The following is a 12,108-nucleotide window of genomic DNA, read 5'->3' on the forward strand; positions in this document are numbered from 1 at the left end:
CCATACTCCTAATAAGATTAGGAGAAGCCCTAGAACCCATCTATAAAAGGCTTGGGGCTTTAACTATAGGATTCATCCTTGATCTCCACGCCTCCTCCCTTTTCCTCTCTTCCCTTCCCACGGCTGCAAAAGGAGACCTCCTTTTCTTCACGGTAGCAAGGTGAAGGATCCCCTTTCTTCTTCCTCCAAGGTGTTGGAAAGCAAAGAAGAAGAAGGATCAAGGGAGAGAGATCAATTCAGCCTAAGGAAGGAGTTCTTCCTCCCACGTCAAGCTTCTTCCTTTCCTCCTTGTCCACGGCTGAAAGAGGGCTTCTTCTTCCTCTTCTTCCACAGCATCAAGGTTAGGAATATTCACGAGCAAAGCTACCTCCTCCTCTTCCTTAATTGCGAGGAAGGTTGAAGAAGAAATCGTTCTTCTTCAAAGAGATATGTTGCAGATTTCTTCCAATCTATTTGATAGTCATGAGAGGTCTTTGCAAAGAGCTAGCACTCCGGTAAGACTTTATCTCAGATGATTAAATCCTCGTGTGGATACCTATAAAGGCCAGACAATTGTGCGGCTCAAACAGGAACCTAGAATAGATCATCAGGCTGTGATGTTCTACACCTGCAGAATTTTTGAAGATGAGATCTTCAAATCTAAAACTTTTGATTTTTGTTTCAGTTTTATAAATCTTAATCAACCCTCCTCAGATCCTAATCTTCCCTCCCTAATGAGTTCAAAGATCTTCTGAATTTGGATCCATAAAAAATTTTGAATTCTACGATCCGAGGCGCGTTCATACGATGAACGACGTTCCGTTCGAATTCCGCTGCGAACATCGCATCGAACAGGGCGTAACTCAGCACACCTGACTCCAGAGACTATATGGCTTAAGCATAAACCAAACCGCATGCCGAGCGATGAAAGCCTCGCGCCTCTCCAAAGGGGACTGCACCCCTAGACCACCGTCGTTGGTAGGAAGGCAAATCTGCTCCCAAGCCACCAGATGCACTCCGTGGCCCCCACTGTGGGATCCCCATAAGAAGCTCCGAAGAAGACGCTCGATCCTCAACAAAGTCGTCTTCGGCACCACAATGTTGGCCATAAGATACATCGGTATGGATCCCAACACCGATATGATCAAAGTCAGTCTCCCCATCATGGATAGGGAAGATGCCCTCCATCCCTTCAACCTACTCTGGACCCGCTGCACCAGGCCCGAACACTCCGCCACTCATAGCCGCCGGCCAATGATGGGAACTCCCAGGTAGGTCAGCGTCCCCTCCTGCTCTAGTATCTGCAGTATCCTCCGGATCTTCTGTCGAACTCTGGTCTCCGTGCTGGGGCTGAAAGTGATAGCTGACTTCAGAAAGTTCACTCTTTGGCCAGACGCCGCACGGTAGTCCGCCACCACCCTGCGAAGAACCCATGCCTCAGCAACTCGTGCCCTGGTCAGGAGAAGGCAATCATCCGCAAAAAATAAGTGAGAGAGAGGTCGGGCCCCCGGTGCTGGAGTATAAGCCTCCAGCTTCCGGCTGGCGCAGACTCTCTGCAAAGCACGTGACAAAATATCGGCACAGATAATAAACAAATATGGGGATAAGGGACATCCCTGCCGCAACCCCATGGTGGACTCAAAGAAAGATGACGGTGTGCCGTTGACCAAGATAAAAAACTTTGGCCCCCAGACGCACCCCATGACCCATCCAATCCACCGCCTATGGAAACCGTATGCCTCCAATGCCCGCTGGAAAAAGCTCCACCTGATCCTGTCATAAGCTCTCTCCATATCCAGCTTGATGGCCATCAAGCCGCGCTGCTTCGGTGCTCTCTGAAGATCTCACATCATTTTTTAGGCCAACAAAACATTGTATGAGATATTTCTACCAGCTACAAAAGCCCCTTGCTCATGGCTGATGATACCAGGCAAAAGGGGCTTCATCCTGCCCACTATTATTCTCGCCACAACCTTATATAAGATTGTGCACAAGCTAATGGGCCTGAAGTGACGAGGCTCGGCCGTATCCTGATGCTTAGGTATAAGCGTGATGAAAGTGGCCTTCCAATCCTCAGGCATCGCTGCCTGGGTAAAGAAACACTGGATAGCCTCCACCACAGCTCGACGAATAATATTCCAATATTGCCGAAAGAAGAAAGGAGGAAAACTGTCAGGTCCCGAGGCCTTGTCTGCTGCCAAGGCCCAGACTGCCTCCTGCACCTCCTATGCCAACACCGGTCGGATCAGGGATGCCCTCTCAACATCACCAATGCCCACCTCCACCCTCAGAGGGTAGTCTTCATCACTAGCCTCCTCATCCTCTGTCCATCCGGCGCGGAAAAAGTCAAGTAAAGTCTGTCGGACAGCAGGCTCATCCTCCACCTGATGGTCGGACCCATCTCGCAGAGCTGAAATGCATTTTCACAACTTGTGGAATGTGCTGGAAAGGATGTATAATCGAACAAACAAGGCAGGTTCAGCGCCATGCAAGTTAAACTTATCTTATAATCATTACATATGTCTTCCACATCATTATCTTATTTAAAGACTGCAGTTGTACTATATAACATTATACACATAGACATAAATTAATATGCATATTTTATAGTCATCATGTTGAGTGTCGAGATGGTTAATTAATACATGGAACGACAAAGGGAAAAGTTTTTCCAATGTCATGCATGCATAACGTGCATGCCAATCACTAGCAATAATATACAAAGATTATTGGTTGTATGTAACAATCATTATGTTAAATCGTCGCATGTCATCATCAATTAGGTTGGATTTCGCTAGGCTAGCGTGTTTCAGGACAAACACCTGGGCCACCTAGGCCAGCTGTTTAAGATTCTGATGTGCTTTTAAAAGATTCTGATATGCTAAAGCTGTTTATAAGAATGAGCTCTCCCTTGCTTCCATTTAGGTGAGATAGATTTCCACTTAAGCTAATCATGTAGAATAATCTTTTTGATTGTTAATATATAATATTAAAAAAAGTATTTCCTTCCTTACTGATACAAGCTTTAATTGCTTCCATCTCAAGTTTATCCTTCCTTTTTCTGTCAGAATAAATCTAAAGCATTCAGGGCTTCTTTGAACTGCTCCATTATGGTTTGTATTGAACTACGGTAGCTTTTTTATTATATGATGCTTATTAATGTACCTGAAAGCCTGTATAAATACCTTCTTTTGTACTTTAGTTCCCCACCTTTTCCCTTGCAGTTTTATTCTTTTAATAAAGAAAGTGATGCCAGCCTTCAGAACCTTCTCTTTTTTTGATGGATCCCCTCTTATTCTCCAGTCATCCGTTTGATTTCTTCAACTCCAGTAGCTCCAAGAGTTCTCAGGTTACAGGGTGAGGCCTAGAAGGTCACTGGAAATTAGTTTATCAGTGGATATACATAAACCTGGCCCAGGTCGGCCACAGGTTGGCCAAAGGCTAGCTTGCCACAGCCATTTTTTTTTTAAAAATTTTTTACTTTTATTGTTTTGACAGGAGCGGGAACTAGCCGCCCACTGGATTCAGTCAACGACAATCGATAAGACAATGCCCACTAAGCCCCGAAAAACATGCAACAACCCCGCGGGCAACTGAGATTTCCCAATTGGAAAACAATACTAAGGCAGAGCTGCACAGCTGTCCCAAGATTTTTCTTGAGAAGATTCCAGTACTCCTCTCCAACCAAACAACCCATATATAAATCCATCGGTAGGTGGTTTCATATAATAATAGATTGGAATACCCAAAAACTTGTATTCAATCTGATTGGAAGAAAATTTTCTCAACTCTTCAACTTGTATCTCTTAAATTTTTTTTAAAAAATAAAAATAAGCAAAAATAGAATTTATATTTTTTTTGTTAATAATTTAAAAACTAAGATGTATAATCTCTATTTATAATATTGTAATATGTCGTTGCATAATTCAAGTCGGATTTCTCCTGTAGTTCGAATAGGTCTAGCTTTTCGGAAATAAATATGACTAGTAAAAATAAATATAAGAAAACTAAAATTTTATATAAAGTAGATCTCGATTTTTATATCAGCTTCGCTTTCTATTGCTCAATCAAATTCTTCTAGGATTGAGATATACACCCGATCAAGATCTTTTTCCGAAAAATAATTTTGGGTTTAGCAATTCTGTTTAAAAGCCCAAATGATGAAATGTGGGCCTAATTGCTAAGAGAATAGCCCCTCTTATGAGTACCGCTATATCACAATTTTGAAAAAGTTATTTAATTTTTTAAAAAAGAAATTATCTTAATTGGACATTGTATACTGAAGTTATAGTCTCTGAAAATTTGGTGCGCGATTCAGCTACCTGATGTGGCGGATCTCCCTCTTGGATCTTATCTAATCCTACCCATAGTGGCCAAAATGATTCACAATGAGTCTGGTGATTCTCCTATATCAAAACTAGATCTACACTGCCGATAGATCCTATTAAACTTGATCTAGATCTACAGAGTAAGGTCTACCATATAGCAGCCTTGATAATCTATGACCCAAATTCAAATATATATGAACTAATTTTATTAAATACCTCTTTTTCTTAGCAAACCATTAATATGGGTTCAACTAGATCTGATTTTGATTAAAGGTTGTGATGAATTATCTTCCAACAAGTCTAAGGAATCTTGTCTATGCCATGAGGAAGACTCTACGTTGTTCTACAAACCTATACTTGAAAAAAATATTCTGACACTAGTAAATATAAACTATTTAGAAAATTTAGATTCTCCGACAATGCTTTCACTTTTTTATTTTTAAAATAAAAAGATTTTTTATATTATTTTTAATTTTAATAAATAAATTGTGTTTAGTTACATTTATTAATTATTTTTACTTTTTTAGATAAAAAATATTCAAAAATCAAACTTCTTTGATCCTACGGTGGGTAAAGGTGATATGGTGGTAACAACGATTGTGGTAGTAGTGATACATATAATATTTGTAGTGATGGAGATAATGGCAGCAGTGATGGAGGTAGAAACAATAGCTATAGTAGTGGAGATAGTTGCGACACCATGGCACAGGTGGTGGTATCGAAGGGGAGGTGGAAAGAATATAAGGAGAGGGGACAAAGAATTTTCTTGAAAAGTTTTAATATTTTATTTTCAAAAAAAAATGAAAGATCTTGCTTTCATTCTTTTCAAAAAATTATGATAATAGTTTTTTTTTGAAAAATAAAATTACTAGTACAAACATGATTCTAGATATGCCACAATTTTACTTTAAAAATAAAAAAAGAAAAACAATATATTTCCTTTGTTAATTACTTATTATTTGAACTCCTTTTCACATTAAAACTTAGAGGTGGATTTCAAATCATGCTCATATAATTTATCAAATTCAAATACAAATACCCACTGAATTGGCCCAATTAAATTTCTCGCTGGAAATTGGAATTTGAAGAAAATTGTATTCTAGTTGGATATCTTTGAAGCAGGTCATAATTAGGTTAAATGTCCGAATTCGTGTCAGGAGGGTGCAGATAAGTTGACTTAACTAATAAGTTTGTTAAAAATCGCTCAATATATGAAAGGGCTATTGGAGCATAAGATCCACTTTCTGGCCACTTTTTCTTTCCACTTAACTAAATTTCTTGTTTTTTCTTAGCTCCACTTATCACATGTTGGTTACCCGCATCCCAACCATCACTTAGTCAAAATCTTATATTTCTCTTTATTTTAAAATGTTTTTCATAAACTATGGGATATACACAATTTTTTCATTCTAAAATGCCTTTGAACAATATAGCCTAATGGAAAGAAACATTACAATGGTTTTCTCATCTCGAATAAATTTTAGATTGAAGCCTTTAAAATGATTATTATTCTAATTAATCAGGTGGTATAAAAATTATTCATTGTGAATCAACTGTGTCAATTTTTAGGGTTACTCATAGATCATAATTCGGGCATCGATTGACAACTACATGTGTTGTCACATAGTTCAATAGGAGAAAATAGGACAAATAATAAGAGCACACTCAAATACATCGTTAGGGCTAGAAATGGGCCGGGTTTAGGTTGGGCCACCTCTTGCCTTATATAGGTCGGACTACAAAAGCCCAAGTATTTCCACAGAGCTTGGGCTCGCCCAAGTTCTAGCATGGGCCTGGTCCAAAGTTGAATGAGGGCTCTTTGCCATCCAAGTTGTCCATAGAATAATATGTTTTTATTTCTTTTATCTTATCCATCTCCATATTATATACCTCGTGTGCACCTTCTTTTTTTCCGGCTTCTATGTATTATCAGTACCTTCTTGAATGTCATTAGGCATTAGTCTCATACATTCTCTGTAAAAAATTAAAAAAAAAAAAAAGAAAAAAAAAAGAAGAAGAAGAAATGGAGGCTTTTATTTGAATTCCCCATGACATTTGGAAACTAATACATGACCAAGTTAGAGCCATAAAGTAGTAAAGTATTCATATACACTACCTTATCGCTCCCACTTTCAATTAAATACTGAAACACTCGCAGCAGTTAGAAAAGAGCCCCAAGTCCTGAGGTTTGCAATACACTAAGAGCATGAGTTTCTAATTGACAAAGGCACACTTCTTCCTGATCTCCCCCTGATTGCCTGTAAGCACTTCAATGTTCCCCATCTTAACCATGGACTCCCCAAAGTCCCTGAAGAATTCAGATGGGAAACCATTGGCTTGGGCTTGGCGCTCAACATATGCTTTGGTCTGGCTGTCAAGAATGAGAGTTGCGTCTGACGTGAAGAGCGCCCTCCTTTTGGCCACCAGCTTATAGTAGCTCGTGTCAAAGGTCTTAAAGCTCCCAGGATCCATTTCCACAATGGTGGTCGCATCATTAGGCCTGCACTTGCTCTTCAACTTTGGTAGGTAATTCTTGTCTAGCATTGGATCGGCATCACCATTTCCGGTGAAGTTGTATAGACGATTCGAGAAAGACGAGCAATGCGAGGTCCCTATTGTATGCCCACCTAGTCGAAAAGTCAGAGAACAAATGCTCATGTCTCTCCAATGATATCAACAAATTTCTCAATTTTGTCACAACTTGTTTAAGGAGTATACAATAATGAATAATATATATTGGACTCCTTCAAATTAATGTAACATAAGTTCATTTGGCTTGTTTGAACTGATCAATGACGACTGGATATATTGTGAAATGACACGGATATTCTTTTTGTGTTTGCAATTTGTTTGTATAGTAGGGACTTGATTTCCATTATACCTGAGAGAACAACAAGGTCCTTGGCATTTAAACCCTTTGGGATGAAGAAGAGATTCAATATCTGACTGGTGCTGAAGAAAGGTGGTGGCAAGTTGGTTAAGGTCTCTGAGGCTACTGATATTTTCCCGTCCCTTCGGCCTGTAGGTACTTCCCAATATGGTCCTTTGGTCTGAAACAAGAAAGGATTCAGTAAAAAAAACACACAGAAAACTGCTAAACTCATGAAGGATCAAGCTGTGAAGTGGCAAAAGATCATATTCTCTTACCAAAAGCACTCCATCCCTAGCTACTAGAGCTAAGATGTCGGCGCATGAAACAATGCCAGGACAAGCCTTCTCCAATTTAGCCTTGATGCGATCGATCACCCCATAACCTCGTAGGCTTAAATTCGGGCGTCCATCCTTCTCAGCTGGATTGTTCAGATCAGTACCATTCAATAGAATCGAAGCATCACATCCCTGCGGAGAGTTGCATTTTGTTAGAAGGTGTTCTTCATCATTTGAACAATATAGGTATGAGAATTCTTCTAGGGAACGAGGCAGCTGAATGACATACACGCACAAAACAATCATGGAAATGCATCCTAAGTAAAGGGCCGGCGAGGCTCGGTGCAAGTGACATGATCGTAGTCATCTCCTTGCGAATGATCTCTTCAGCTTTGGGGCATGTCTTTTGGTAGAATCCAACCTGCAAGCCTTGTGCATCTGATGAACCTAAGAGGAGGAGCACAAGGGCCAAATTTAGCAAGATCATGGAAGGGACGTCCTTAGGGGCCATTTACAGTGGAAAATGGAGAGATATTTGTTTGATGCTTGGATGGATGGGGGCTTGTACCACGTTATATAGGCGAGTGCCCAGCCTTGGGAACGTGTGTACAGAAAGTCATGCACTACTGCATGGAAGTTCTTTTTTCTTCCAGTAAAACCGGATATTTATTATATTATGCTTGAGTAAATGTAACTAAGAGAATTTGCGTGAAAATGTTAGACAAGTGAATAGGAGCCGTGGAAATAGAAGCCCATAAAATAGTTTTTGTATGATTGGCTATAAATGACGCAACCCAATCAGTTGTACTAAGTGGTTTATTTTAAACAAACATAAGAAGCAATGCTATATACACTGACTGCATGGAAGTCGTAAACTAAGTGGTTTTATGATTTAATAAGGAAGAGGAAGGATGCTAAGAATGATTAGGGTAAAAAGGACAGGCCATGTGGGATGAAATCTACAGACAAGGATTTGCATGCTGGCAATGGAATATTCAAGTCTTAATTCATAATTACAGATCCTAAAAACACTCCTTTCCTTTATTAATTTTATATGAGAAGGATTTTGTGAGACATGTGACATGCAAGGTAGTTGACCACGAGCTCACGTCATGTGTTTGGCCAAGTAAGTCTTTGGTCTAATGAGCACTCAACCTGGATTAGAATGGCCTCGTATCGGTTCATGCACTTGGACCTATCATCCTTATATACAACGAAGCGATGATTGAGCTTGTTTCATTTAAAAAAAGGGAATCAAACTAAGGCAGAGACCATAACCACTTGTTTCAGCGCATCGATCTTAATGGATGATGGAGACTCAACATGTGGGGTGTGCATTTTTTTCCTTTTAAGATACAAATTGCCAACATGGATCAGCATTGCTTCATATGAAAATGTTATCTAATCTTATCGACTACTTAATAACCGAGACAGAACTTGCACATGGCCAAAAACGGCACTTTAATTGGAACTAACTCAAACTAAAGATGCAACGAGAAACAAAGTTTCGTGTAGTTAAAGTCTAGAGCAAATGACTCCTTTGTTTAATTTAAACAAAATAATGTGTTCAGTTTAGTTTAGTCTAGCTGTGCAAAGATGGACCAAAGCTGCGCATCCCAGGGATCTTACAAAACCTAGCCATAATGATATCAAACAGAAAACTACAACATGATTGACAACAGCCTACAGGTTTCATGTTTCCATGGCTAAATACTAGTGTGCTGCTGCCGGTTTATCTAGTGAACAAATAAAATCTTGGATAATGCATGGCCTTATATTGATTTTCCTTTACTTCTTGTGCTTCCCACTTTAGTATTATATATCAATATGGTAAAGACTAGTGACATAGACTGTGAATTCAACCAAATCCAAGTTATTTAGAGATGCTAGGGTTTCTTCTATAGAGGAACTAAAGCAAAGTCTTTTTGTAAGCAAGACGTTCCTTTGTTGTACAAGTATTCCTTTTTCACAGTGTTTTATCATGAATTATTTTAGTGTCTCTGAATGAATGATGTTTGAGATATTGTACAGCTTTAATGATAAATGTACATGCTTCTTCTTTTGATTTTATTTTTTGTATTAGATATATAAAGAATGGAGTTCTAAAATGCTGAAAGAATATTTAAATTAAGATAATGCTTGGTGTCGCTTTCATTTCTTAGTTTCATTTTTCTTAAAAATAAAATTATCGAAACCAAAACAAAAAACATGTATAGTATTATTCTTCTTTTTATTTTTAATAGTCATTTTCATGACTTTTAGAAAAATTTAAAATAATAAATCCATATCTCCAATATTTTTAAAGCAAGAGACTCATTTTTTAGCACTATACTACCAAAATCTCCTTCACCAACCATTGCTACTTCCACCACCGCTGTCTCCACCATCAGCTGTTGCCACACCATTGTTGCTATTATCACCACCTCGATCACATTGTCAATGCCTCACCACCGCCACTAATATTTCCATTGTCGCCTTTACTACACCATTGTTATTATTATTACCTCTACTACTCAATTATGCCCTCCTCATGACCACCATCATTGTCGCGCTTCCTCCACACTACCGCTACTATTATTATTACTTCCGTTATACCACCATTGTCTCCACTATTTCCGCTGCTACTACCATGAAAAAATAATTGACTATACCATATATACATTTATATTTTTAACACTTGAAACAAGAACACAAAATTTTTATTTTTAACTTCTAAAAACAGAAAAAATAGAAGTGATGCTAAATGATATCAACATTTTTGAATCTCATTTCTTCTTATTGATGTTTGAAATATAGAAGGAATGCATACAATAGACAAGCATTTGGTATGATTTTCTGATACTCTTCACTTGTCTTCATGGAGAATGACAACATCATGCACACCGAACAAACTTTTAATTTCAAAAAAATCCTTTTCATTACATTTGCAGTATAAAGGAAGGGTTTTGATATTTTGGTAGAAACATGAGCCAAAAAAATTATGAATGGGTGCAATACATTAGCAAGCTTGGCATTATGCATGCTCTGATTTTGATTTTCCATATTATTTTTAATAATAGGTGATTAGTGTATTCTTGGTATATCTGCTAAATTAGATTGCTTGCGCATATCAAGTTAGATAATATTTCTTAGTGTTTTGTATTATAATTTGCTAAAAAAATTGAATTTATGATCTAAAAGGATCACCAAATTTGATGTGGACCATTTTTATGACCACAGGTTGACTCGATGTGGATCACTTTAGCTACTACAGGTAGGGATGGATAGGGATTAGGAGTGAGTTTCCGCCACACTAGAAAGCTGAATTGTGAGCCAAACTTCTGGAAACCATAACTTAATCCTATAACTTCTAATTAAGATGATTTCTCTTTTTTAAATTTGGGAAACTTTTTGAGATCTACAATGCAGCTCTAATCGATTAAGAGGTAAAAACATGCTGAAATTCCATCATTTGAGTTCCGAAATAAGTTGATCAAACTAATTTTTTTTAGAAAATAATTTGACCAAATATATCTTTCAATCCGTGAGGAATTAGATAGAGCGACATAATTAAAATTAATGTAGGAGTCGAGATCTACCATCTATAATATTTTAGTTTTTTCAATTTTATTTTTATAAAGCTAGTCCTATTTGAACTAGGAATCCGATTAGAATTATAAAAAGTGGACCTCACAACTATCATGAATAGAGGCTATGAACCTCAATTTTGACCAACAATTGTATAATTAAGTGATCAATGAAAGAAAATAGACCAAAGCCCTACTTTCGCCGATTGTTCCAACTTTTTTATTTTTTTTTAAGAGATTTGAGTTAAGTCGGTTGTCAAAATTCTACTTTCTCCCTAATCGGATCAATTAGAAAGATTCTAATTAGTTTGTTAAGATTGTTTGATAAATTGGTCAAGCATGTTGTTCTTACTATTCTATTTGTTTGTCCTTGAATTATACAAGAATATTGTATGTATTTTGTGACTCTTAAAAAGAGGTTATTTTGGACATATGATCTATTTTAAGTAATGAATTTGGAAACTTAACCGGGTAGTTTGTCGATTTGCATCTCTATATATTCTTAATATGGCTATGATGTAGCCTCGCAAATGGGGATAGTGTATTGGCTTTATCGATTTGTAATCTAAAAAACTAGTTTAGCCACCGAGCTACCGGTAGTTAGAATAGTGCTACCTATTATTTGGTATCTATTATTTAGCACTTGATGCACTTTATATATGTCATATATATTGTTTTGCGAATCGATAAATGACCCAAGCTACTAGGTTATGTGGCCATAGCATGATATTGAGTTTGTTAATAGTTTATGAAAAGTAAATTTTCGTAAAAGTCATCAATTGAGATTTGATGAAAATAAAGCTTTAATGCCTGATCAATATTATGTTTGTAAACTATTATTTTAGTTTATCATTCACTTGGTATGCTTAGAACATACTTCGGAATGTTGATACTTACTTGCTAGTTTAGCTCACTTTTGTTTATTTTTCTCTATTTTCATATTTTGAATAGTGGCTCGGGGGAGTGCATGCGTAGATTTACTTTGGAGTTTCTAGTAGATCTAGTTGTCTTTGATTATTTATGTCTAATTAGACTTCTTGTCTATTAGCTTTATTTTTGATCATTTGGAGATGCTTATTTGGTTTATT

The 12,108-nt window shown here is 37.5% G+C and overlaps 1 protein-coding gene across 1 annotated transcript; it reads right to left on the reverse strand.

Moving 5' to 3' along the window:
- Positions 1 to 6,320: 6,320 nt before the first annotated feature.
- On the reverse strand, positions 6,321 to 8,002 carry LOC103696304 (peroxidase 27-like). The gene is made up of 4 exons (XM_039116530.1): positions 7,744 to 8,002; positions 7,455 to 7,646; positions 7,189 to 7,357; positions 6,321 to 6,934 (listed from the first exon to the last, which is right to left on the reverse strand). The coding sequence occupies exons 1-4, from the start codon at positions 7,963 to 7,965 to the stop codon at positions 6,522 to 6,524; spliced, it is 996 nt and encodes a 331-aa protein (XP_038972458.1). The 5' UTR covers positions 7,966 to 8,002; the 3' UTR covers positions 6,321 to 6,521.
- Positions 8,003 to 12,108: the final 4,106 nt, after the last annotated feature.

This window comes from Phoenix dactylifera, unplaced genomic scaffold (genome assembly GCF_009389715.1).
Source record: "Phoenix dactylifera cultivar Barhee BC4 unplaced genomic scaffold, palm_55x_up_171113_PBpolish2nd_filt_p 000100F, whole genome shotgun sequence".
Lineage (NCBI taxonomy): Eukaryota > Viridiplantae > Streptophyta > Magnoliopsida > Arecales > Arecaceae > Phoenix > Phoenix dactylifera.

Coding starts and splice junctions, on each gene's coding strand:
- LOC103696304 (XM_039116530.1), bottom strand. CDS start 7,965: ATGGCCCCTAAGGACGTCCCTTCCATGATCTTGCTAAATTTGGCCCTT. Junction 7,358..7,454: donor CTAGGGATGGAGTGCTTTTG/GTAAGAGAATAT, acceptor TTCTTGTTTCAG/ACCAAAGGACCATATTGGGA. Junction 6,935..7,188: donor GGACCTTGTTGTTCTCTCAG/GTATAATGGAAA, acceptor CTTTTCGACTAG/GTGGGCATACAATAGGGACC.